A 23,014-nucleotide genomic window follows, 5' to 3' on the forward strand; every position below is an offset into this window, starting at 1 on the left:
TTGTTTGTCCCTTGTGTCCAGTTGATTCTTTGTTTCTCTGTATGCTAAGGGAGTGTATTTCAATATATGTGTGTGTGTGTGTGTGTGTGTGTGTGTGCATGAGCAGCCTTAGAAGCTTGTTTGATATTTACTGTGTTTAATCTGTCAGCTTCATTGTGAAAGGATAGTTTGTGTATGAGTGTGTGAGCGAGTATGTATGTATGTATGTATGTATGCATGTATGCACGTACGTATGTGTGCAGATTGCTTTGATACACCATCCCTACTTACATTGAACTATCAACAATGTCGAGTCTGCTGCAGTGATTTTACCTCGCATTCCCCCCCAAAATACTAATTTGAAATGAATGGATATGTTGAAGGGATATGTTCTTAAATAACTTCTTGTTTGTACACACTCCACTCCGAAGTACTGCAGACTGTCTTTTCACGAGGCTGGGTGTGTACAGGATTCCTAATCGGGTTACTGCTGGACTCTCGTTCAATTCAACATTGTTACTGTTTTATCTCCCGTTAGGATCTTTATGTACTAGTCCCACATAGTGCTTTCCACTCCTATCTGCACCTTGCACATTTGTTTCACTACAAGACATGGAGATGTGTCATGACTCATGACCATAGGAGTCCTGCACCTCACCACACTGTACCCCATACAGGACCATCCCATTGTCTTCCGACAGGTGGCACCACTCAAACTCAACACTAGTCCTTCAATGCAGATGGAGTTGCGCCATCTAACGTAAGACGAGGATCAGGGTCAGTTGCTATTGGCTGCTTTTATATTTCAATGCTGCAATCCGATAACCTCCTGTGCCAGTCTGCAGAGCCATAGAAAGAGAACATTTCGGAAAAATCAGCTGTTCAATTTCACAACAATAACGAACACCATGATGCATCCATCTAGTTCATTATAACGGTCTCGTTCGGCACATTTTGTGAAATCAAATATCTAACAGAGTTATAAATGTGTTGTGTACAATAGACATAGCTAACTATCTGAGCGTTGTGCCCATAGAAATGCAGTGAGCTCCAAAACAGTGAAATAGTTTTGGTTGTTTTGGCTCTGTACTTTAGCACTTTGGATTTGAACACAATGACTGTGACACAATGACTGTGACACAATGACTGTGACACAATGACTGTGCCTTACGTGCAGTCTGTCAGCTTTAATTTGAGGGTGTTTTCATCCATGTCGGATGAACCGTTTAGAAATTACAACACTTTTTGTACGTAGTCCCTCAATTTTAGGAGACCAAAGGTATTGGGACAAATTCTCTTGTGTATTAAAGTAGAAAAAAAATGAAGTATTTGGTCTCTCATTCATAGCATACGATGACTACATCAAGCTTGTGACTCCAAAAACTTGTTGGATGCATTTGCTCTTTTTTGTGTGTTTCAGATTATTTTGTGCTCAATAGAAATTAATGGAAATTTGTTCCTCTAACTTTCTCACAAATCATTCAGGACTATCTGTATTCTGTAATCATGGTAGCACCCACATTAATGTAGAATTGTTTAGAAACATATATTCTTATTTACAGTAAAAGTGACTCCAAAATGACACAAAATACATTATTTACCGTAAATTTCTATTGGGCACAAAATAATCTGAAATGCAACAAAAACAAACAGCAAATGCATCCAACAAGTTTGTAGAGTAACAAGCTTGATGTAGTCAATGTGTGCTGTGAATATGGGACCAAATACTTCTCCCAATACTTTTGGTCTCCTAAAATTGGGGTACAATAAGTGCTGTAATTTCTAAACGGTTCACCCGATATGGTTGACAATACCCTCAAATTAAAGCTGAGGGTCTGCACTTTAACCTCATTAAACCCAAAGTGCTGGCATAGAGACAAAACAACAAAGAAGGTGTCACTGTCCCAATACTTTTGGAGCTCGCTGTAGATAGAGGACTCGTCTTTGTATCTGTGCCATTATCGCGTCTGTGACAGCTTTGGAAGCATCTCCATTTTGAAGTGGTCACTTTTCTTCTTCACGATTGGCTGATGACCCAGTTGGACATGACTCCGACAGGGTCACTAGGAAGGATCACCAATGAAGTTGGAAGCCCCACCCAGTTGACTACATTAAAATGGTGGAAGCCCTCAATGGTGCTACCCATGCTAATATGGCCATTTGACCAGAAGTGTGAAAAGGGTATGACAGCCTGGCGAAGAGAGCGATATCATTTATCTTACTTACTTAGTCCTTTTCATTCCTATGTGGAACATGCTTCATCAAGGAAAGTCCACCTCTACAAGCTACTGGCTTAGCGGACCACATTTCTGGGAGATAATTGAAAAGTCAGCATAACTTAACTTTAGAGACTTTTAAGGCACATTGTTGAGCTCTGATTAGTAGACAACCAGGGTTGTGTTCATTGGGGCATGCAACAGAAAACGTTTAATAAAATGTTTTACAACTGAAAATGAGCATTTCTTATTGACACGTCAAAAAACAACAACGCCCCCCTTGTTTTTTTGTCCATTTTGTTCCATTTGGTGCCTAATGAACACTGTCCTATCAGTCAGCACCTGCCTAGCAACCTGCTACCACCTCTCCCCATCTCTGTGAGCAACAAATAAGGCAGTCTGCTAACCTTTCAAGCGATCTCTGTAGGAAAAAACCTCTAAGGACAGGGAGCGTACATGCATACAGCTGGCGGTCACTTTTGTGCCTTAAGTATGTCATTGTCAGTGTGCAGTGTTCTAGATGCCAGACTCCTATTCGCCTGTGGCTGTGGAGCAGACTGGCCTCAGCTCCTCATGTCACTGTACTCCAGCCAGGGTTGGGGTAGATTCCATTTCAATTACGTTGAATCAGGAAATAGACTGAAATTCAACATTTTCCCCATAGAAAAGCATTGAGGAAAATTGGAATTAGAATTTCAATGTATTGACTGACTTGATATGGAATTGACTCAGACCCTGCTATACAATGGAATGGAAATGACCCCATCCATTCTGCAGTATTTATTTTGTTTTTGGGTGGGTTTTTAGTTCTTTTGATAAAGGCAAATGGTAAATGGTATCTGGTATAGGGAGACCCTGCCCCATCTATAGTGCAACATTCTGCTGTAGTGCAAAACATTTTTTACTGAAATAAAGGAGACCATATAAAAAAGTGGTCATTTTATGTCTCCGTAAATGTTTAACAGAAGTATCTAATCTTACCCTAACTCATTCATTACCAGTATATCATATTTATTATACATGCTTACATCAAGTAGTAAGGCATACCTGCAGGGACAACATTTTTTGGGTGGAATATCAATTTGTCTGGATTGACTGAATTCATATTGTTTTTCCCCGAAGTTGGTCAGCAAAGGCAATATATTCCACAACATCTCCTTCACCACCGTCATCTTGCTTGTCTAGATTGGGAACATACACAACTAGGGTGCAGTAGACTAATGTAGTTAGTATATTGATGAGATTTAGGAATCATGCCTAGCCATCAGCATTGGGGTCAATTGCATTTTAATCCAGGAAGTAAACTGAAATTCAATTTTTTTCATTGCCACACAGTACACCAAGTCATTCTGGAAGTTCTCACTTGTCAAAACAGTATAGAAATCTGAAGTTATATTGTCTGTAAAAGTCAATGTTTTCTCTACTCCACTCACCATCCAAAGTGATTGAACTGAACCTTCCTTGACCCATCCATCAGACTTCTGAACTTTCTTGATAAGCTACATTTATTGATTTCTTTTCTTTTCTTGACTTACAGTATATGTAACGGGGGTCAGTGTGCTGCTAACACCTTTGCTTCCTCCACTGTCCAACTGCCCCATACTGGGCTCGAACCAGTGATCCTCTGCTTCGCAACAAGTGACTGCCCTCCTTGACAAACTGATTGGATGGCTCCTTTAGAATTTGTGGTGCAAATCCCATTCAAGTCATGGGACTGATATGAGCATTTTTTGCACATGTTCAAATAATATAAAATGTTAGTAAACCAAAGCATGGATTGCTGTCATACCTTGTCCAGACTGCTTACAGGGTAAGGAAACCTATGTAACTGTGTAAGTTGGGTCAACTGTCCCTTTTAACTCGGTTACACTCCCCCCTTCTAAGCTACCCCAGCCGTTGAGATGAGCCCAACTGCCAATCCGGGTCACAGTACCACTAACGGGGGTCAGTGTGCTGCTAACAGCTTACCTTCCTCCAGTGTCCGACTGCCCCGAACCAGTGATCCTCTGCTTCACAAACAAACATGACCCCACCCTCCTTGACAACATGCAAATTGATTTTACCACACCAAAGGTAGCGACTGGATGGCTCCATCAGCTAGCTGTGAAGTGAGAATATGGCACGTTCTGAAATAAAACTCAAGTCAATTTATATCTGTAAAAACAAGAATGATCAACTTGACCAATACATATTTCTGTATCCCCTCCCCCCAAAATATATCATTTTGAAAAGATAAACTCTTGCATCTGGTGTGCATGCATCTTGTGTGCTGTGTGTGCATGCATCTGGTGTGCATGCATCTTGTGTGCTGTGTGTGCATGCATCTTGTGTGCTGTGTGTGCATGCATCTTGTGTGCTGTGTGTGCATGCATGTAACGGTATGTCTCAGGGGGTGTGGGGTGAAAGTAACTCCAGCTTCACAGCCAACAGCCTTCTCCTTCCCTCGCCCCCCTCCCTTCCTTGTTAATGTTTCTTCTCTCCCTCCCTCATCGCATCTATCCTACCAGGGTTTGTTATTCTGAGTGCTGTATCCTGCAGTGCCTCTGGCAGTAGTGACAGTTCGGGCAGTTAATAACAACTACTATGGTAGAGGAGTAGAGTACAGTAGTTGCTGCTGCTGGAGAGACACCACAGGGACCAAGCCTGTTATTCTGGGGAGAACATTAACAGAGTAGGACTGCTGAGGAGATCCTTCACTTCCCATCTATAGTATCTGGACTGAGGGACACCACCTGTGATGGTGATCGAGTGAAGGTTCTAACCTGGTTGTGCACCATGTGAAACTGGATGAACACAAGTGAGCTCTAAAGGAGAGAAAGAAGCAGTAGCTTCATCTGTCCGGTGAAGTCCTCAAAGCATATTGCATGTAACAAACAGTTACATGACCTACAGCATAGTCAAGCAAGTTAAGGTTTCCGACATTTCCAGACGACTAAACAACTACTGCTATAGAACGGAGAGTTACCACAAGTTAAGGTTTGTTGTGCAAATGGAATAGACAACAGGTGGAAATTATAGGCAATTAGCAAGACACCCCCAATAAAGGAGTGGTTCTGCAGGTGGTGACCACAGACCACTTCTCAGTTCCTATGCTTCCTGGCTGATGTTTTTGTCACTCTTGAATGCTAGCGGTGCTTTCACTCTAGTGGTAGCATGAGACGGAGTCTACAACCCACACAAGTGGCTCAGGTAGTGCAGCTCGTCCAGGATGGCACATCAATGCGAGGTGTGGCAAGAAGGTTTGCTGTCTGTCAGCGTAGTGTCCAGAGCATGGAGGCGCTACCAGGAGACAGGCCAGTACATCAGGAGACGTGGAGGAGGCCGTAGGAGGGCAACAACCCAGCAGCAGGACCGCTACCTCCGCCTTTGTGCAAGGAGGAGCAGGAGGAGCACTGCCAGAGCCCTGCAAAATGACCTCCAGCAGGCCACAAATGTGCATGTGTCTGCTCGAATGGTCAGAAACAGACTCCATGAGGGTGGTAATGAGGGCCCGACGTCCACAGGTGGGGGTTGTGCTTACAGCCCAACACCGTGCAGGACGTTTGGCATTTGCCAGAGAACACCAAGATTGGCAAATTCGCCACTGTGCTCTTCACAGATGAAAGCAGGTTCACACTGAGAACGTGACAGACGTGACAGTCTGGAGACGCCGTGGAGAACGTTCTGCTGTCTGCAACATCCTCCAGCATGACCGGTTTGGCGGTGGGTCAGTCATGGTGTGGGGTGGCATTTCTTTGGGGGGCCGCACAGCCCTCCATGTGCTCGCCAGAGGTAGCCTGACTGCCATTAGGTACCGAGATGAGATCCTCAGACCCCTTGTGAGACCATATGCTGGTGCGGTTATAGTGCCTTGCGAAAGTATTCGGCCCCCTTGAACTTTGCGACCTTTTGCCACATTTCAGGCTTCAAACATAAAGATATAAAACTGTATTTTTTGTGAAGAATCAACAACAAGTGGGACACAATCATGAAGTGGAACGACATTTATTGGATATTTCAAACTTTTTTAACAAATCAAAAACTGAAAAATTGGGCGTGCAAAATTATTCAGCCCCCTTAAGTTAATACTTTGTAGCGCCACCTTTTGCTGCGATTACAGCTGTAAGTCGCTTGGGGTATGTCTCTATCAGTTTTGCACATCGAGAGACTGACATTTTTTCCCATTCCTCCTTGCAAAACAGCTCGAGCTCAGTGAGGTTGGATGGAGAGCATTTGTGAACAGCAGTTTTCAGTTCTTTCCACAGATTCTCGATTGGATTCAGGTCTGGACTTTGACTTGGCCATTCTAACACCTGGATATGTTTATTTTTTAACCATTCCATTGTAGATTTTGCTTTATGTTTTGGATCATTGTCTTGTTGGAAGACAAATCTCCGTCCCAGTCTCAGGTCTTTTGCAGACTCCATCATTCTTCCAGAATGGTTCTGTATTTGGCTCCATCCATCTTCCCATCAATTGTAACCATCTTCCCTGTCCCTGCTGAAGAAAAGCAGGCCCAAACCATGATGCTGCCACCACCATGTTTGACAGTGGGGATGGTGTGTTCAGCTGTGTTGCTTTTATGCCAAACATAACGTTTTGCATTGTTGCCAAAAAGTTCAATTTTGGTTTCATCTGACCAGAGCACCTTCTTCCACATGTTTGGTGTGTCTCCCAGGTGGCTTGTGGCAAACTTTAAACAACACTTTTTATGGCTTTCTTCTTGCCACTCTTCCATAAAGGCCAGATTTGTGCAATATACGACTTATTGTTGCCCTATGGACAGAGTCTCCCACCTCAGCTGTAGATCTCTGCAGTTCATCCAGAGTGATCATGGGCCTCTTGGCTGCATCTCTGAACAGTCTCTGACCTTGTATGAGCTGAAAGTTTAGAGGGACGGCCAGGTCTTGGTAGATTTGCAGTGGTCTGATACTCCTTCCATTTCAATATTATCGCTTGCACAGTGCTCCTTGGGATGTTTAAAGCTTGGGAAATCTTTTTGTATCCAAATCCGGCTTTAAACTTCTTCACAACAGTATCTCGGACCTGCCTGGTGTGTTCCTTGTTCTTCATGATGCTCTCTGCGCTTTTAACGGACCTCTGAGACTATCACAGTGCAGGTGTATTTATACGGAGACTTGATTACACACAGGTGGATTGTATTTATCATCATTAGTCATTTAGGTCAACATTGGATCATTCAGAGATCCTCACTGAACTTCTGGAGAGAGTTTGCTGCACTGAAAGTAAAGGGGCTGAATAATTTTGCACGCCCAATTTTTCAGTTTTTGATTTGTTAAAAAAGTTTGAAATATCCAATAAATGTCGTTCCACTTCATGATTGTGTCCCACTTGTTGTTGATTCTTCACAAAAAAGTACAGTTTTATATCTTTATGTTTGAAGCCTGAAATGTGGCAAAAGGTCGCAAAGTTCAAGGGGGGCGAATACTTTCGCAAGGCACTGTACAGGCACGTGGAGGCCACACACACTACTGAGCCTCATTTTGACTTGTTTTAAGGACATTACATCAAAGTTGGATCAGCCTGTAGTGTGGTTTTCCACTTTAATTTTGAGTGTGACTCCAAATCCAGACCTCCATAGGTTGATACATTTGATTTCCATTGATAATTTTTGTGTGATTTTGTTGTCAGCACATTCAACTATGTAAAGAAAAAAGTATTTAATAAGAATATTTCATTCATTCAGATCTAGGATGTGTTATTTTAGTGTTCCCTTTATTTTTTTGAGCAGTGTATATTTTATATTTGAGATTCTTCAACGTAGCCACCCTTTACCATGACAGCTTTTTACACTCTTCGCATTCTCTCAACCAGCTTCACGAGGTAGTCACCTGGAATACATTTAACAGCTGTGCCCTGTTAAATGTTAATTTGTGGAATTTCTTTCCTTCTTAATGCGTTTCAGCCAATCAGTTGTGTTGTGACAAGGTAGGGGTGGTATACAGAAGATGGCCCTATTTGGTAAAAGACCAAGTCCATATTATGGCAAGAACAGCTCAAATAAGCAAAGAGAAATTACAGTCCATCATTACTTTAAGACATGAAGGTCAGTCAATACAGAACATTTCAAGAACTTTGAAAGTTTCTACAAGCGTAGTTGCAAAAACCATCAAGCGCTTTGATGAAACTGGCTCTCATGAGGACCACCACAGGATAGTAAGATCCAGAGTTACTTCTGCTACAGAGGATAAGTTCATTAGAGTTACCAGCCTCAGAAATTGCAGCCCAAATAAATGCTTCACCGAGGAACAGACACATCTCAACATCAACTGTTCAGAGGAGACTGTGTGAATCAGGCCTTCATTGTCAAATTTCTGCCACTAAAGGACACCAATAATAAGAAGAGACTTGATTAGGCCAAAAAACACGAGCAATAGACATTAGACTGGTGGAAATCTGTCCTTTGGTCTGATGAGTCCAAATTTTATATTTTTGGGTCTAACCGCTGTGTCTTTGTGAGACGCAGAGTAGGTGCCTGGATGATCTCTGCATGTGTGGTTCCCACCGTGAAGCATGGAGGAAGATGTGTGATGGTATGGGGGTTATTTTCTGGTGACACTGTCAGTGATTTATTTAGAATTCAAGGCACACTTAACCAGCATGGCCACCATAGCATTCTGCAGCGATACGCCATCTCATCTGGTTTGCGCTTAGTGGGACTATCATTTGTTTTTCAACAGGACAATGACCAAACACACCTCCAGGCTGTGTAAGGGCTATTTGACCAAGAAGGAGAGTGATGGAGTGCTGCATCAGATGGCCTGGCCTCCACGATCACCCGATCCCAACCCAATTGAGATGATTTGGGATGAGTTGGACTGCAGAGGGAAGGAAAAGCAGCCAAGAAGTGCTCAGCATACAGTTGAAGTCGGATGTTTGCATACACCTTAGCCAAAAACATTTAAACTCAGTTTTTCACAGTTCCTGACATTTAATCCGAGCCAAAATTCCCTGTCTTAGGTCAGTTAGGATCACCACTTTATTTTAAGAACGTGAAATGTCAGGATAATAGTAGAGATAATGATTTATTTCAGCTTTTATTTCTTTCATCACATTCCCAGCGCGTCAGAAGTTTACATACACTCAGTTAGTATTTGGTAGCATTGCCTTTAAATTGTTTAACTTGGGTCAAACATTTCGGGTAGCCTTCCACAAGCTTCCCACAATAAGTTGGGTGAATTTTGGCCCATTCCTCCTGACAGAGCTGGTGTAACTGAGTCAGGTTTGTAGGCCTCCTTGCTCGCACACGCTTTTTCAGTTCTACCCACATTTTCTATAGGATTGAGGTCAGGGCTTTGTGATGGCCACTCCAATACCTTGACTTGGTTGTCCTTAAACCATTTTGCCACAAATTTGGAAGGATGCTTGGGGTCATTGTCCATTTGGAAGACCCATTTGCGACCAAGCTTTAACTTCCTGACTGATGTCTTGAAATGTTGCTTCAATATATCCACATAATTGTCCTGCCCAATGATGCCATCTATTTTGTGAAGTGCACCAGTACCTCGTCCAGCAAAGCACCCCTACAAGATGATGCTGCCACCCCCATGCTTCACGGTTGGGATGGTGTTCTTCTGCTTGCAAGCATCCTCCTTTTTCCTCCAAACATAACGATGGTCATTATGGCCAAACAGTTTTATTTTTGTTTCATCAGACCAGAGGACATTTCTCCAAAAAGTACAATCTTTGTCCCCATGTGCAGTTGAAAACTGTAGTCTGGCTTTTTTATGGCAGTTTTGGTTCAGTGACTTCTTCCTTGCTGAGTGGCCTTTCAGGTTATATGTCGATATAGGACTCGTTTTTACTGTGGATATAGATATTTTGTCCCTGTATCCTCCAGCATCTTCACAAGGTCCTTTGCTGTTGTTATTTTCGCACCAAAGTACGTTCATAACTAGGAGACAGAACACGTCTCCTTCCTGAGCGGTATGACAGGTGCGTGGTCCCATGGTGTTTATACTTGTGTACTAATGTTTGTACAGATGAGCGTGGTACTGTCAGGCGTTTGGAAATTGCTACCAAGGATGAACCAGACTTGGGAAGGTCTCCAATATTTTGTCTGAAGTCTTGGCTGATTTATTTTGATTTTCCCATGATGTCAAGCAAAGAGGCACTGAGTTTGAAAGTAGGCCTTGAAATATATCCACAGGTACACCTCCAATTGACTCAAATTATGTCAATTAGCCAATCAGAACTTTCTAAATTCATGACATTATTTTCTGGAATTTTCCAAGCTGTTTAAAGGCACAGTCAACTTAGTGTATGTAAACTTCTGACCCACTGAAATTGTGATACAGTGAATTATGAGTGAAATAATCTGTCTGTAAACAATTGTTGGAAAAATAACTCGTCATGCACAAAGTAGATGTCCTAACCGACTTGCCAAAACTATAGTTTGTCAACAAGAAATTTGTAGAGTGGTTGACAAACGAGTTTTAATGACGAAGTGTGTGTAAACTTCCAACTTCAACTGTATGTGGGAGTGTGCAAAACTTTTATCAATGCAAAGGGTGGCTACTTTGAAGAATCAAAAATATATTTTGACTGGTACTGTATATTCAGTGCCATATTCCTTTAAAGGTTAGAGAGGATCTTATGTCTAATGTTTTTGAGTTGTTGGTTCACCCTCCTCATCTAAAGCTTCTTCTTTTGGGGTGCTTCTGTAGGCCACCAAGTGCTAATAGTCAGTATCTGGATAATAAACAAAGCAAAAAAAGAAACGTCACTTTTTCAGGACCCTGTCTTTCAAAGATAATTCGTAAATATCCCAATAACTTCACAGATCTTCATTGTGAAGGGTTTTAACACTGTTTCCCAATGCTTGTTCAATTTTTTAAAATTATTTTTTTATTTCCCCGTTATTTAACAAGGCAAGTCAGTTAAGAACAAATTCTTTTTTTCAATGACGGCCTAGGAACAGTGGGTTAACTGCCTTGTCCAGGGGCAGAACAACAGATTTTTTACCTTGTCAGCTCGGGGATTCGATCTTGCGACCTTTCAGTTACTAGTCCAGTTGCTAGTCCAACGCTCTACCCACTTGGCCCCCTGCACGCTATTCATCCAAGCTACTCAACACTGCCCCCCAGCCATAAGAAGTTAAACACTGTTTCCCATGCTTGTTCAATGAACCATAAACAATTAATGAACATGCACCTGTGGAACAGTCGTTAAGACACTAACAGCTTACAGACGGTAGGCAATTAAGGTCACAGTTATGAAAACTTAGGACACTAAAGAGGACTTTCTACTGACTCTGAAAAACACCAAAAGAAATGTGCCCAGGGTCCCTGCTCATCTGCGTGAACATGCCTTAGGCATGCTGCAAGGAGGCATGAGGACTGAAGATGTGGCCAGGGCAATAAATTACAATGTTCATACTGTGAGACGCCTAAGACAGCGCTATAGGGAGAAAGGACGGACAGCTGATTGTCCTCGCAGTGGCAGACCACGTGTAACAGCACCTGCACAGGATCGGTACATCCGAACATCACACCTGCGAGACAGGTACAGGATGGCAACAACAACTGCCTGAGTTACACCAGGAATGCACAATCCCTCCATCAGTGTTCAGACTGTCCACAATCGACTGAGAGAGCCTGGACTGAGGGCTTGTAGGCCTGTTGTAAGTAAGGTCCTCACCAGACATCACTGGCAACAACGTCGCCTTTGAGCACAAACCCACCATGGCTGGACCAGACAGGACTGGCAAAAAGTGCTCTTTGCTGACGAGTCGCGGTTTTGTCTCACACGAGTCGCGGTTTTGGGGTAACATCTCACAGCAAGAACTGACAAATCTGGTGCAGTCCATGAAGAGGAGATTCACTGCAGTACTTAATGCAGCTGGTGGCCACACCAGATACTGACTGTTACTTTTGATTTTGACCCCCCCTTTGTTCAGGGACACATTATTCCGTTCTGTTGGTCACATGTCTGTGGAACTTGTTCAGTTTTTTTCTCAGTTGTTGAATCTTTTTATGTTCATAAATATTTACACATGTTAAGTTTGCTGAAAATAAACACAGTTGACAGTGAGAGGATGTTTCTTTTTTTGCTGAGTTTGTGTGAAATGCTTGATTGTGTGTGATTTTAACGTAGATGTCTATATTCTAGGTGCCCCGAATATAGACTGTAGCTGTTTTTCATCAAGCTGTCCACTCAAGAGGAAGCTGACTGTAATCAATGCCTGTAATCTGTGTAAGGTTATCAATCAACGTAACAGTGTTTACAAACAGTAGAGGAACTACATAATTCAAGTGTATTGATCATGTCTTTACTAATGCTGCAGAACTTTGTTCTGAAGCTGTATCAACACCCATTGGATATAGTGACCATAATATAGTGGCTATATCCATAAAAGCAAAGGTTCCAAGGGCTGGGCCTAAAATAGTGTATAAGAGATCATACAGAAGGTTTTCCTGTGATACCTATGTTGAAGAGATAAAAAAATATATGGCACTGCATTTATGAAATTGTTTCTTCCAGTTATCAATAAGCATTGTTAAGAATGTTATTTTCTGAGGATTATTCCCTATTGGAATTTGGCATCTAGGTACCCTCTGTAAGGCCAGAGGTCACCATAAAGCAGGTCTCAGTAACTGGTATCTGGGCCCCTGAGCCATAAAATTGGACATGGGTGTCCTTAAGCGATTTAAGATGTTTCAAATGTATAATCTATCCTACCCCAAGGTCGCCACCTTGATTTAATGCTTTGGTACCTGGCACGGAAGGGTGAAACAGCGAACATACAAAGAGTATTTAGCTCAGCCCTCCCGTCGATCTGGCCGTGAGAGTACATGGCCAGATCATTCTTCAAGATGTTCAAACGTTCATAGATGACCAGCGGGGTCAAATAATAATCATAGTGTTTAAAGGGGGTGCAACAGTTCACCATATAAGGCTCAGGGCCAGACCCAGATGCAGACACGGGAGGCAGATGGTTTGAGTGTTTGATATGTATTAGTTCCAAAAGGGGTAGGCAAGGGAATGGTCATGGACAGGAAAAATGTCAAAACCAGATCAGAGTCCAGGAGGTACAGAGTGGCAGGCAGGCTCGAGGTCAGGGCAGGCAGACTGGTCAGGCAGGCGGGTACAGAGTCCAGAAAACAGGCAAGGGTCAAAACCGGGAGGACTAGCAAAAGAGAGAATAGCAAAAGCAGGAGCACAGAAAAAACACGCTGGTTGACTTAAACCAGACAAGACGAACTGACACAGAGAGACAGGAAACACAGGGATAAATACACTGGGGAAAATAAGCGACACCTGGTGAGGGTGGAGACAATCACAAGGACAGGTGAAACAGATCAGGGCGTGACACACCACCCCAGGAGCAAATGTCAGTTGTCTTTCCATAGCCGAGCATTCTGAGGTAAAGACAGCAGGTGCAGTAGAGAGGGAGGGTCAACAGCAGGACGGGGATAAGGTAGGAGGTCGGGTGACAGGGTTCCATAGCCGCAGGAAGAACAGCAGAAACTGGATCAGCAGCACGACCAGGTGGGATGGGGACAGCCAGGAGTCGTCAGGCCAGGGAGTCTTGAGGCATGATCCTAGGGCTCAGGTCCTCTGGCAGGAGAGAGAGAGATTGAGAGAGAGAGAGATGGGATAATTATAGGGAGCATACTTAAGATCACACAGGACACCAGATAAGACAGGAGAAATACACCAGATAGGACAGACTGACACCAGCCCTCCGGCACACATACTATTGCAGGATAGACACTGGGGACAGAGTATAGCCCACGAAGATCTCCCCCACCACACAGGCCTAAGGGGGTGCACGACCAGACTGGAAAATAACGTCAGTGCCTCAACCCACTCAAGTCGAGTATAGCAGAAAAAGCCTGGCAAGACATGATGCAGCCCTCCTAGGGACGGCATGGGAGAACACTAGCAAGCCAGTGACTCAACCCCTATAATAGGGTCAGAAGCAGAGAATCCCAGTGGAGAGAGGGGAATGGCAAGGCAAAGACACCAAGGGTAGTGTACACCCCTGGGCCAGACTACCCTCAATCATAGGGCCTACTGAAGAGTTGTCTTCAGTAAAGACTTAAACGTTGAGACTGAGTCTCTCTTACATGGATCGGCAGGCCATTCCATAAAAATTAAGCTCTATAGGAGATAGCTCTGCCTCCCGGTGTTTGCTTAGAAATTCTACTAACAATTAGCAGGCCTGTATCTTGTGGCTGTATAGTACGTGCAAGTATATAGCACAGGACCAAATCAGAGAGATAATGAGTAAACAGATGATGAATTTGATATAGTTGCACCACCTCACATGTATAGTTAACGTAAGTACAGTCACTTGTATCTGTGTGTGATTCCACCAATTTGGTAGAGAACTGAAGTGAATCTGATAACTGTGTGTCTCCTTTTTGGGTTGCATGCGCTGCATGATGGTCTGTTGGGTGTAGTGTACTGCAATACAATCACAGTTGCTGAGGTGAAGGATTAAATTGAAGCCTTCGCAGGAGGAAACTATCTGTGTGTTGAAAATCATCTCTGTTCATTCATGAGCAGAGTGAGGATGACGGACTTCGGTGAAGCCCTGTATTAGGTTTAGATTAAGGGTGAATGTTAGAGTTAGTTAGGGCTGGGTTTAGGGTAATGAAGTTTAGGGTTAGGATAGGGATTAAGGTTAGGGCTAGGATTAGTAGAGAGTTAGTTGAAATGTTCATGATAGTCTGTAGAGCATCTTCAGATGGACAATCCAAATGAAGTGTTACTGTTATATTAGACAACATGACTGGAAGGGAATCCAGTTCCAAGAGGAGATGTAACTGAGGTGGCAAAACCCAATGGGGCCTGTTTTTACTTATTTAATTTAACCTTTATTTAACTAGGCAAGCCAGGAGGCTGGGATTAAAATATATAGAAAACACACATCACAACGAGAGACAACACAACACTACATAAAGAGAGACCTAAGACAACAACAGCAAGGCAGCAACACATGACAACACAGCTTGGTAGCAACACAACATGACAACAACATGGTAGTAACACAACATGGCAGCAGCACAACATGGTAGCAGAACAAAACATGGTACAAACATTATTGGGCACAGACAACCGCACAAAGGGAAAGAAGGTAGAGACAACAATACATCCCACAAAAAAGAGAGAACAAAACATCACCAAAGCAACCACAACTGTCAGTAGGAGTGTCCATGATTGAATCTTTGAATGAAGAGATTGAGATAAAACTGTCCAGTTTGAGTGTTTGTTGCAGCTCGTTCCAGTCGCTAGCTACAGCGAACTGAAAAGAGGAGCGACCCAGGGATGTGTGTGCTTTGGGGACCTTTAACAGAATGTGACTGGCAGAACGGGTGTTGTATGTGGAGGATGAGTGGTATAGTAGATATCTCAGATAGGGGGGAGTGAGGCCTAAGAGGTTTTTATAAATAAGCATCAGCCAGTGGGTCTTGCGACGGATATACAGAGATGACCAGTTTACAGAGGAGTATAGAGTGCAGTGATGTGTCCTATAAGGAGCATTGGTGGCAAATCTGATGGCCGAATGGTAAAGAACATTTGCCACTCGAGAGCACCCTTACCTGCCGATCTATTAATTACGTCTCCATAATCTAGCATGGGTAGGATGGTCATAATAGAGACATAATGTTACAGAACATTCAGAAACAAATGTATTGTTGCCTGGAGTGGTCGGGCCACACAATCGTGAGAGAACTGGGAGTACAGGAGCGGACTAAGAACGCACCCCTGAGGGGCCCCAGTGTTGAGGTTCAGCGCGGCGGATGTGTTGTTGCCTACCCTCGCCACCTGGGGTTGGCCCGTCAAAAAGTCCAGGATTCAGTTGCAGAGGAAGGTGTTCAGTCCCAGTGTTCAGTCCCGGTCCTAAGTTTAGTGATGAGCTTGGAGGGGACCATGGTGTTGAACTCTGAGTTGTAGTCAAGGAACAGCATTCTCTCTGTCCTGGTCGGGAAAGGGCAGTGTGGAGTGCAATGGAGATTTTCTCATCTGTGGATCTGTTGGGGTGGTATGCAAATTGGAGTGGGTCCAGGGTGTCTGGGATGATGGTGTTGACGTGAGCCATGACCAGCCTTTCAAAGCATTTCATGGCTACAGATGTGAGTGGTACAGGGCGATAGTCATTTAGACAGGTTACCTTGGCGTCGTTCGGAACAGCTGGTGCTTTCATCCATAGTTCAGTGCTTCTAGCCTTGAAGCGAGCATAGAAGGCATTTAGCTCTCCTGGTAGTCTCGCACCACTGGGCAGCTCGAGGCCGGGTTTCCCTTTGTAATCCGTGATAGTTTGCAAGCCCTGCCCCATCTGATGAGCGTTAGATCCGGTGTAGAAGGATTCAATCTTAGTCCTGTATTGGCACTTTGCCTGTTTGATGGTTCGTCAGAGGGTGAAGCGAGATTTCTTAAGCGTCCGGATTAGTGTCCCGCTCCTTGAAAGCGGCAGCTCTTGGGGACAACGTCGTCAATGCACTTTTTAATGAAGCCGGTGACTGATGTGGTGCCACTTCTCAATGCCATCGGATGAATCCAGTAACTTATTCCAGTCTGCTAGCGAAACAGACCTGTAGTTTAGCAGCCGCTTCATTGGACCACTCCCGTATTGAATACATCACTGGGAATTCCTGTTTGAGTTTTTGCTTGTATGCAGTAATTAGGAGGATAGAGTTATGGTAAGATTTGTCAAATGTAGGGTGAGAGAGAATTTTGTATCTGTGTGTGGGGTAAAGGTGATAAAACATTTTTGCCTCTAGTTGCACCGGTGACATGCTAGTATAAATGAGGTAAGATGGATTTCAGTTTTCCGGCATTAAAATAACCGGCTACCAGGAGCGCGTCCTTTGGGTGAGCATTTTCTTGCTTGCCTATGGCCCCATACAGCTCGTCGAGTGCGATCTTAGTGCCAGCATCGGTTTGTGGTGGTAAGTAGACATCTAAGAAAAATATAGAAAACTTTCTTGGTAAATAGTATGGTCTACAGTTTATCATTAGGTATTCTAATTCAGGCGAGCAAGAACCTTGAGGCTTCCCTTATGTTAGAGATTGCGCGCCAGCTGTTGTTGACAAAGACGCAGACCACCCCCCCCCTGAGTTTACCCGACGCTGCCTTTCTGTCCTGCCAACGTATAGAGCAACTAGATAGATTTATATTTTCCATGTCCTTGTTCAGCCACGACACGGAGAAACAGGATATTACAGTTCTTCATATCACGTTGATAGGATAGTCTCGAACGGAGCTCATCCAGTTTATTCTCCAGTGATTGCACGTTTGCCAATAGAACAAAGGGTAGAGGCAGTTTATCCACTCGCCGACGTAGTCTCATCAGATATCCTGCACGCTGGTCTCTATATAAGCCGCCTCTTCCTTCTTCAAGTGTTGGGGATTTTTGCCTGGTCCAGGATGATTAGTATATCATTCGCCTACAACTCATTGAAGTAGAAATCCTCATTCAAATCAAGGTTAGTGATCACTGTTCTGATGTCCAGAAGCTCTCTTCAGTCAGAGGAAATGGTGGCGGAAACATTATGTACAAGAAAAGTTGAGATCAGTGCACAAAAACACACAAAATAGCACAATTGGTCAGGAGCCCGTAAAACGTCTGCTTTTCCCTCCAGCACCAACTCAATGTAGTCAAGCGGGTCGAGAGCTTCAAGTTCCTCGGTGTCCACATCACCAAAGACCTATCATGGTCCAAACACAATCGTGAAAAGGGCACGACAACACCTCTTTCCCCTCAGGAGGCTGACAAGATTTGGCATGGGCCCTCAGATCCTCAGAAAGTTCTATAGCTGCACCATTTGAGAGCATCACTGTTTGGTATGGCAACTGCTTGGCATCCGACCGTAAGACGCTACAGATGGGAGTGCCTATGGCCCAGTACATCACTGGGGCCGAGCTCCCTGCCATCCAGGACTTCTATACCAGGCGGTGTCAGAGGAATGCCCGAAAATTTGTCAAAGGCTCCAACCCAAGTCATATACTGTTGTCTCTGCTATCGCACGGCAAGCAGTACCAGAGTGCCAAGTCTGGGACCAAAAAGCTCCTGAACAGCTTCTACCCCCAAGCCATAAGACTGCTGAACAATTAATCAAATGGTTTCCCTTATTTGCATTGACCCCCTTTTTATTTGCACAGATTCTCTAGCACAGGCTCTGTGCACACTTACTGGACTCTATCAACCGACCAACACATAGTACACCCACACTCCAACACACTACATACGACTACATATCCTCACACACACTTTCACTCTACACATACAGTATGCTGCTGCTAATCTGTTTATTATATCATGATTGCCTAGTCACGTTTACCCCTACCTACAGCACATGTACATAATTACCTCAACTTCCTCGTACCCCTGCACATTGACTCAGTACCGGTTCTCCTTGTATATAGTCTCGTTATTTTGTTAATATATTTTTTTTTGTCATACTTTTTAACTGTGCTTTGTTGGGAAAGGGCTCGCAAATAAGCTTTTCACAGCAAAGTCTACACCTCTTGTATTTGGTGACCAATATAATTTGACTTTCAAAACTTGCAATGAGTTCCTAGCCCAAGGGAGGGTATTTTCTTGCTCCCTACGTAACTCAAATCAAATCCAATCTTATTGGTCACATACACATGATTAGCAGATGTTAATACGAGTGTAGCGAAATGCTTGTGCTTCTAGTTCTGACCGTGCAGTAATATCTAACAAGTAATCTAACAATTTCTAACAATTTCACAACAACTACCTTATTATACACAAGTGTAAAAGGAATGAATAAGAATATGTACTGTACATATAAATATATGGATGAGAGATGGCCGAACGGCATAGGCAAGATGCAGTAGATGGTATACAGTACCGTATATACATATGAGATGAGTAATGTAGGGTATGTAAACATTGTATAAAGTGACTAGTGATACATTTATTACATCCAATTTTTTATTATTAAAGTGGCTAGAGATTTGAGTCAGTATGTTGGCAGCAGCCATTCAATGTAGTGATGGCTGTTTAACATTCTGATGGCCTTGAGATAGAAGCTGTTTTTCAGTCTCTCGCTCCCAGCTTTGATGCACCTGTACTGACCTCGCCTTCTGGATGAAAGCGGGGTGAACAGGCAGTGGCTCGGGTGGTTGTTGTCCTTGATTATCTTTTTGGCCTTCCTGTGACATCGGGTGCTGTAGGTGTCCTGGAGGGCAGGTAGTTTGCCCCCAGTGATGCGTTGTGCAGATCTCACTGCCCTCTGGAGAGCCTTACGGTTGTGGGTGGAGCAGTTGCAGTACCAGGTGGTGATACAGCCTGACAGGATGCTCTCGATTGTGCATCCGTAAAAGTTTGTGTGTTTTTGTTGACAAGCCAAATTTCTTCAGCCTCCTGAGGTTGAAGAGGCGCTGTTGCGCCTTCATCACCACACTGTCTGTGTGGATGGACCATTTCAGTTTGTCTGTGATGTGTGCGTCGAGGAACTTAACTTACTACCCTCTCCACTATTGTCCCGTCGATGTGGATAGGGGGGTGCTCCCTCTGCTGTTCCTGAAGTCCACGATCATCTCCTTTGTTTTGTTGACATTGTGTGAGGTTATTTTCCTGACACCACACTCCGAGGGCCCTCACCTCCTCCCTGTAGGCCGTCTCGTTGTTGGTAATCAAGCCTACCACTGTAGTGTCGTCTGCGAATCTTATAAGTGTTTGATGTCATCGGGGAGAACTTAACTTATTTTCTACAAAACTTAGAAATTGGCAAATTTTCACATATGCTGACATTGGTATTGTGCTAGAGATAATGAAATGTTGAAAAGTGGAGGAGTTGCCCTTTAACTCAATTTGTATTTAAAGAAATGTATTGTGTTGCACCATAGAGAATATAAAGGACTGATATGATTGCCTGCCATGTGGAATAGAGAAGCATGTCTGTTTCTATACATTAATATGCAAAGTTCTGAACGTTTCACCAGACTGAATACATCCAATAACACCATCTGGTACAGTCTCCATAGACGGGTTGGTTGATTAGCAACAAAACCAATGTGTGCGAAACTATGGGGCAAACCGGACAGGGTTGGCTTAGATTGTTGACATGTAAACTATATTTAGTCTCCAATGTTTATTGAAAACATAAATACATTTTCACAGTGAGCATTTCTCTCAAATACATTGTTGTAGTTGTTGGTTAGCTAACTAGCAGATTTGAGCCATATTAGCATAGGCATGACATCAGTCAAAACAAGACATGGTATAAAGACCAAGATAAAATAGCCACCTACAATTCCCCACATGGCAGCTTCTTGTCATTGTTGCTAGACTTCTGCCCCATTAAATTGTGTGCATCGTTTGTGACGTCAGCTAACCCGTCTACTCCTTCCTACTGTGAACAGCCAGCGCTGAGGCAGTAGTTTAACACACACAAGGTAAATAAATGCAAGGCATTCCATGTGAAAACAGATTTCAATAGACACGTTCAAATATTCTTTATTCAAAGGTTTTTCACCCAGGGTAAAGCTAGTCTGGGAATCTGGTCATTTCAAGTCTTGACACTTACAAGTTATAAGATACCCATTGACTCTTGAATATATAGCCTCATGAGCCTATCCCAAAATATAAGGCTTCATTCACTGGTTACAAACAAGGACGTAAACCCCTCAAAATATGTTTAAAATTATCATGTGGATGTCATGGACTGTCAGTGAGTCAGTCCATGTATCTAGAGCGTGATTTATGAATTTGAGAAATGTTATTTTCCTAATCTCATCCCTCAGCTATATAGCAAAACAAGTGGAGGGGGGTGGCCATTTTGTTGTGTTCTGTTCCCAGAATGTAGCTTTAACAATGGTAACTATTGTGTCTAAGTCCTTCCACAAAGTCCTACATGACCAGTCTCCTGTCAGCAGTTCCTGTTCCTCCTCAGAGGTACTTGTAGACAGCCTTGTCCGCTAAGGTCTGGACCTCCATCTTGACGGGACACTTGTAGAAGTGGGAGAGCAGCGTCTCTGTGTAGCCAATTAGGAAGTATAACTTCTGAGGAGGGAGTTTCTGCAACATCAGGGCACACACCACCAGCATGTTCCCTCGCCGCTTTATCACAACCTCATTGGCTAGGCAGTTATGGAAGGTGCCGAAGATGAAACGCCGCACAAACATATCCTCTACTGTACGATCGGATGCTCCTCCCTCTCCCTGTAAGTTGCCTAGTAGATAAAGAGGGACGAATAGAGGATGGAGGGAGAAGAGACAAACATTAGGAATACTTGAACAATTATGAAGTACTTAGCTGCATAATTAACTGATGAGTTGAAGGCTAGCCCCTAGGACAGCATATTTGCTAATACGGTTGGGGTTGTCTTTACATATAAGATCAGATAACTCAGTGTGTAGGATTTTTTTTTTAAACTCACCAGTGTGCTGGGAAAGCCAACCTTTGCGGTGGCCTATGTGGTGGGGGTGGAGGGCTTGCTCGTAGGTCAGTGGTCGGTCTCCTTTCCCCACTCGGATACGGGCTGCCCGATTCTAAGACAAAAGAAAGGCACAGATGTTTAGTTGAAAGCAGCCTTGTCAGCAGCAAGTGAGTGACTAGGTAATGTCCAATGTGGAGGATGGAAATGCTGTAACGTTAGTCTTCGAATAAAAGATACCTTGCAGCATATTGCAGTGACATGAAGTGTTCGTGTTCCAGAGTTGACGCATATCGAAGTTCCGACTCTGGCAAGCGCGATCTGTGAGGCAAAGACATGAATGCAAAGACACCGAGAAACAGACAAGTAACATTGACAGCTAACGTTAGCTACATCGGCTAGCCAGCCAGAAACACACTTTCTCCAAGCCCACACACGTATCTAAACAAAAACGGTTCATAATTCAAATGTAACAATACTTTAAAGTATAATGTTGTCAAATTATAGACTAAATGTAAACATGCTTCTCACCGATAATTTCACACCCCGACAGCTCAAAGACGCAGCCATTTTGACTAACGAAAGTGTTTGTGGGAAGGGCCAATGGCCTGGGCATGGCTAGAAGGGGTACAGCTTTTGTCAAATTAACGTCAGATTTGACTTTTCCTAGCAGTTTAGGATAATTAGGTTAGGTTAAGGGTTAACCAAAATGCTAAACGTTTCAAATTTGGACAAAAGTGGGAATCCATCAAGCCCAGTGACCAGTGGCGATTTCATCATGTAAATCTTGGTGGGGCAAAAAAATAATTAAGTAGAGGGATGCATGCCAGCAAACCACTACGCAACACAAAACTAAACAATGCATTAATTGCATTATAACGGTGACAAACGGTGCCCACAAACTGTTTGGGTCTACATGAAGCTGTGCCAGCAGCAGTCCCAACATCTTACCACTGCTACACCAGACTATCAGTGGAGCCTTGTCTGGCAGCGAAACAGTTCATCCAGCCTCATTTACTGCCTTAAAAAAAATGTCAACCGCTGTTATGGCTTACACAAATGTGGTTTCTAATGGCAATTGATATGTACAAACTATTGCATTAGGAGACAACAAGCGGATAATATGCAATTTCAATTAAGACAATGAGCGAGCTAGGACGTAAGTAGTCAATATATATATATATATATATATATATATATATATAATTTTTTTAAACCTTTAATTAACTAGGCAAGTCAGTTAAGAACAAATTCTTATTTTCAATGACGGCCTAGGAACAGTGGGTTAACTGCCTGTTCAGGGGCAGAACGACAGATTTGTACCTTGTCAGCTCGGGGGTTTGAACTTGCAACCTTCCGCTTACTAGTCCAACACTCTAACCACTAACCACTAGGCTACCCTGCCGCCCCAATATAACTATTTGTTCAGCACTTTTGAAATGTACAGCGACAGAATTCA

General features: G+C 43.4%; 1 protein-coding gene across 1 annotated transcript; it reads right to left on the bottom strand.

Annotated features, from left to right (window-relative positions):
• Positions 1-20,619: 20,619 nt before the first annotated feature.
• mrps24 (mitochondrial ribosomal protein S24) lies at positions 20,620-22,232 on the bottom strand. Its single transcript, XM_021590490.2, has 4 exons — positions 22,087-22,232; positions 21,796-21,876; positions 21,559-21,670; positions 20,620-21,351 (listed from the first exon to the last, which is right to left on the bottom strand). The coding sequence occupies exons 1-4, from the start codon at positions 22,123-22,125 to the stop codon at positions 21,068-21,070; spliced, it is 516 nt and encodes a 171-aa protein (XP_021446165.1). The 5' UTR covers positions 22,126-22,232; the 3' UTR covers positions 20,620-21,067.
• Between the last annotated feature and the right edge of the window lie 782 nt (positions 22,233-23,014).

Source organism: Oncorhynchus mykiss, chromosome Y, assembly GCF_013265735.2.
Source record: "Oncorhynchus mykiss isolate Arlee chromosome Y, USDA_OmykA_1.1, whole genome shotgun sequence".
Taxonomy (NCBI): domain Eukaryota; kingdom Metazoa; phylum Chordata; class Actinopteri; order Salmoniformes; family Salmonidae; genus Oncorhynchus; species Oncorhynchus mykiss.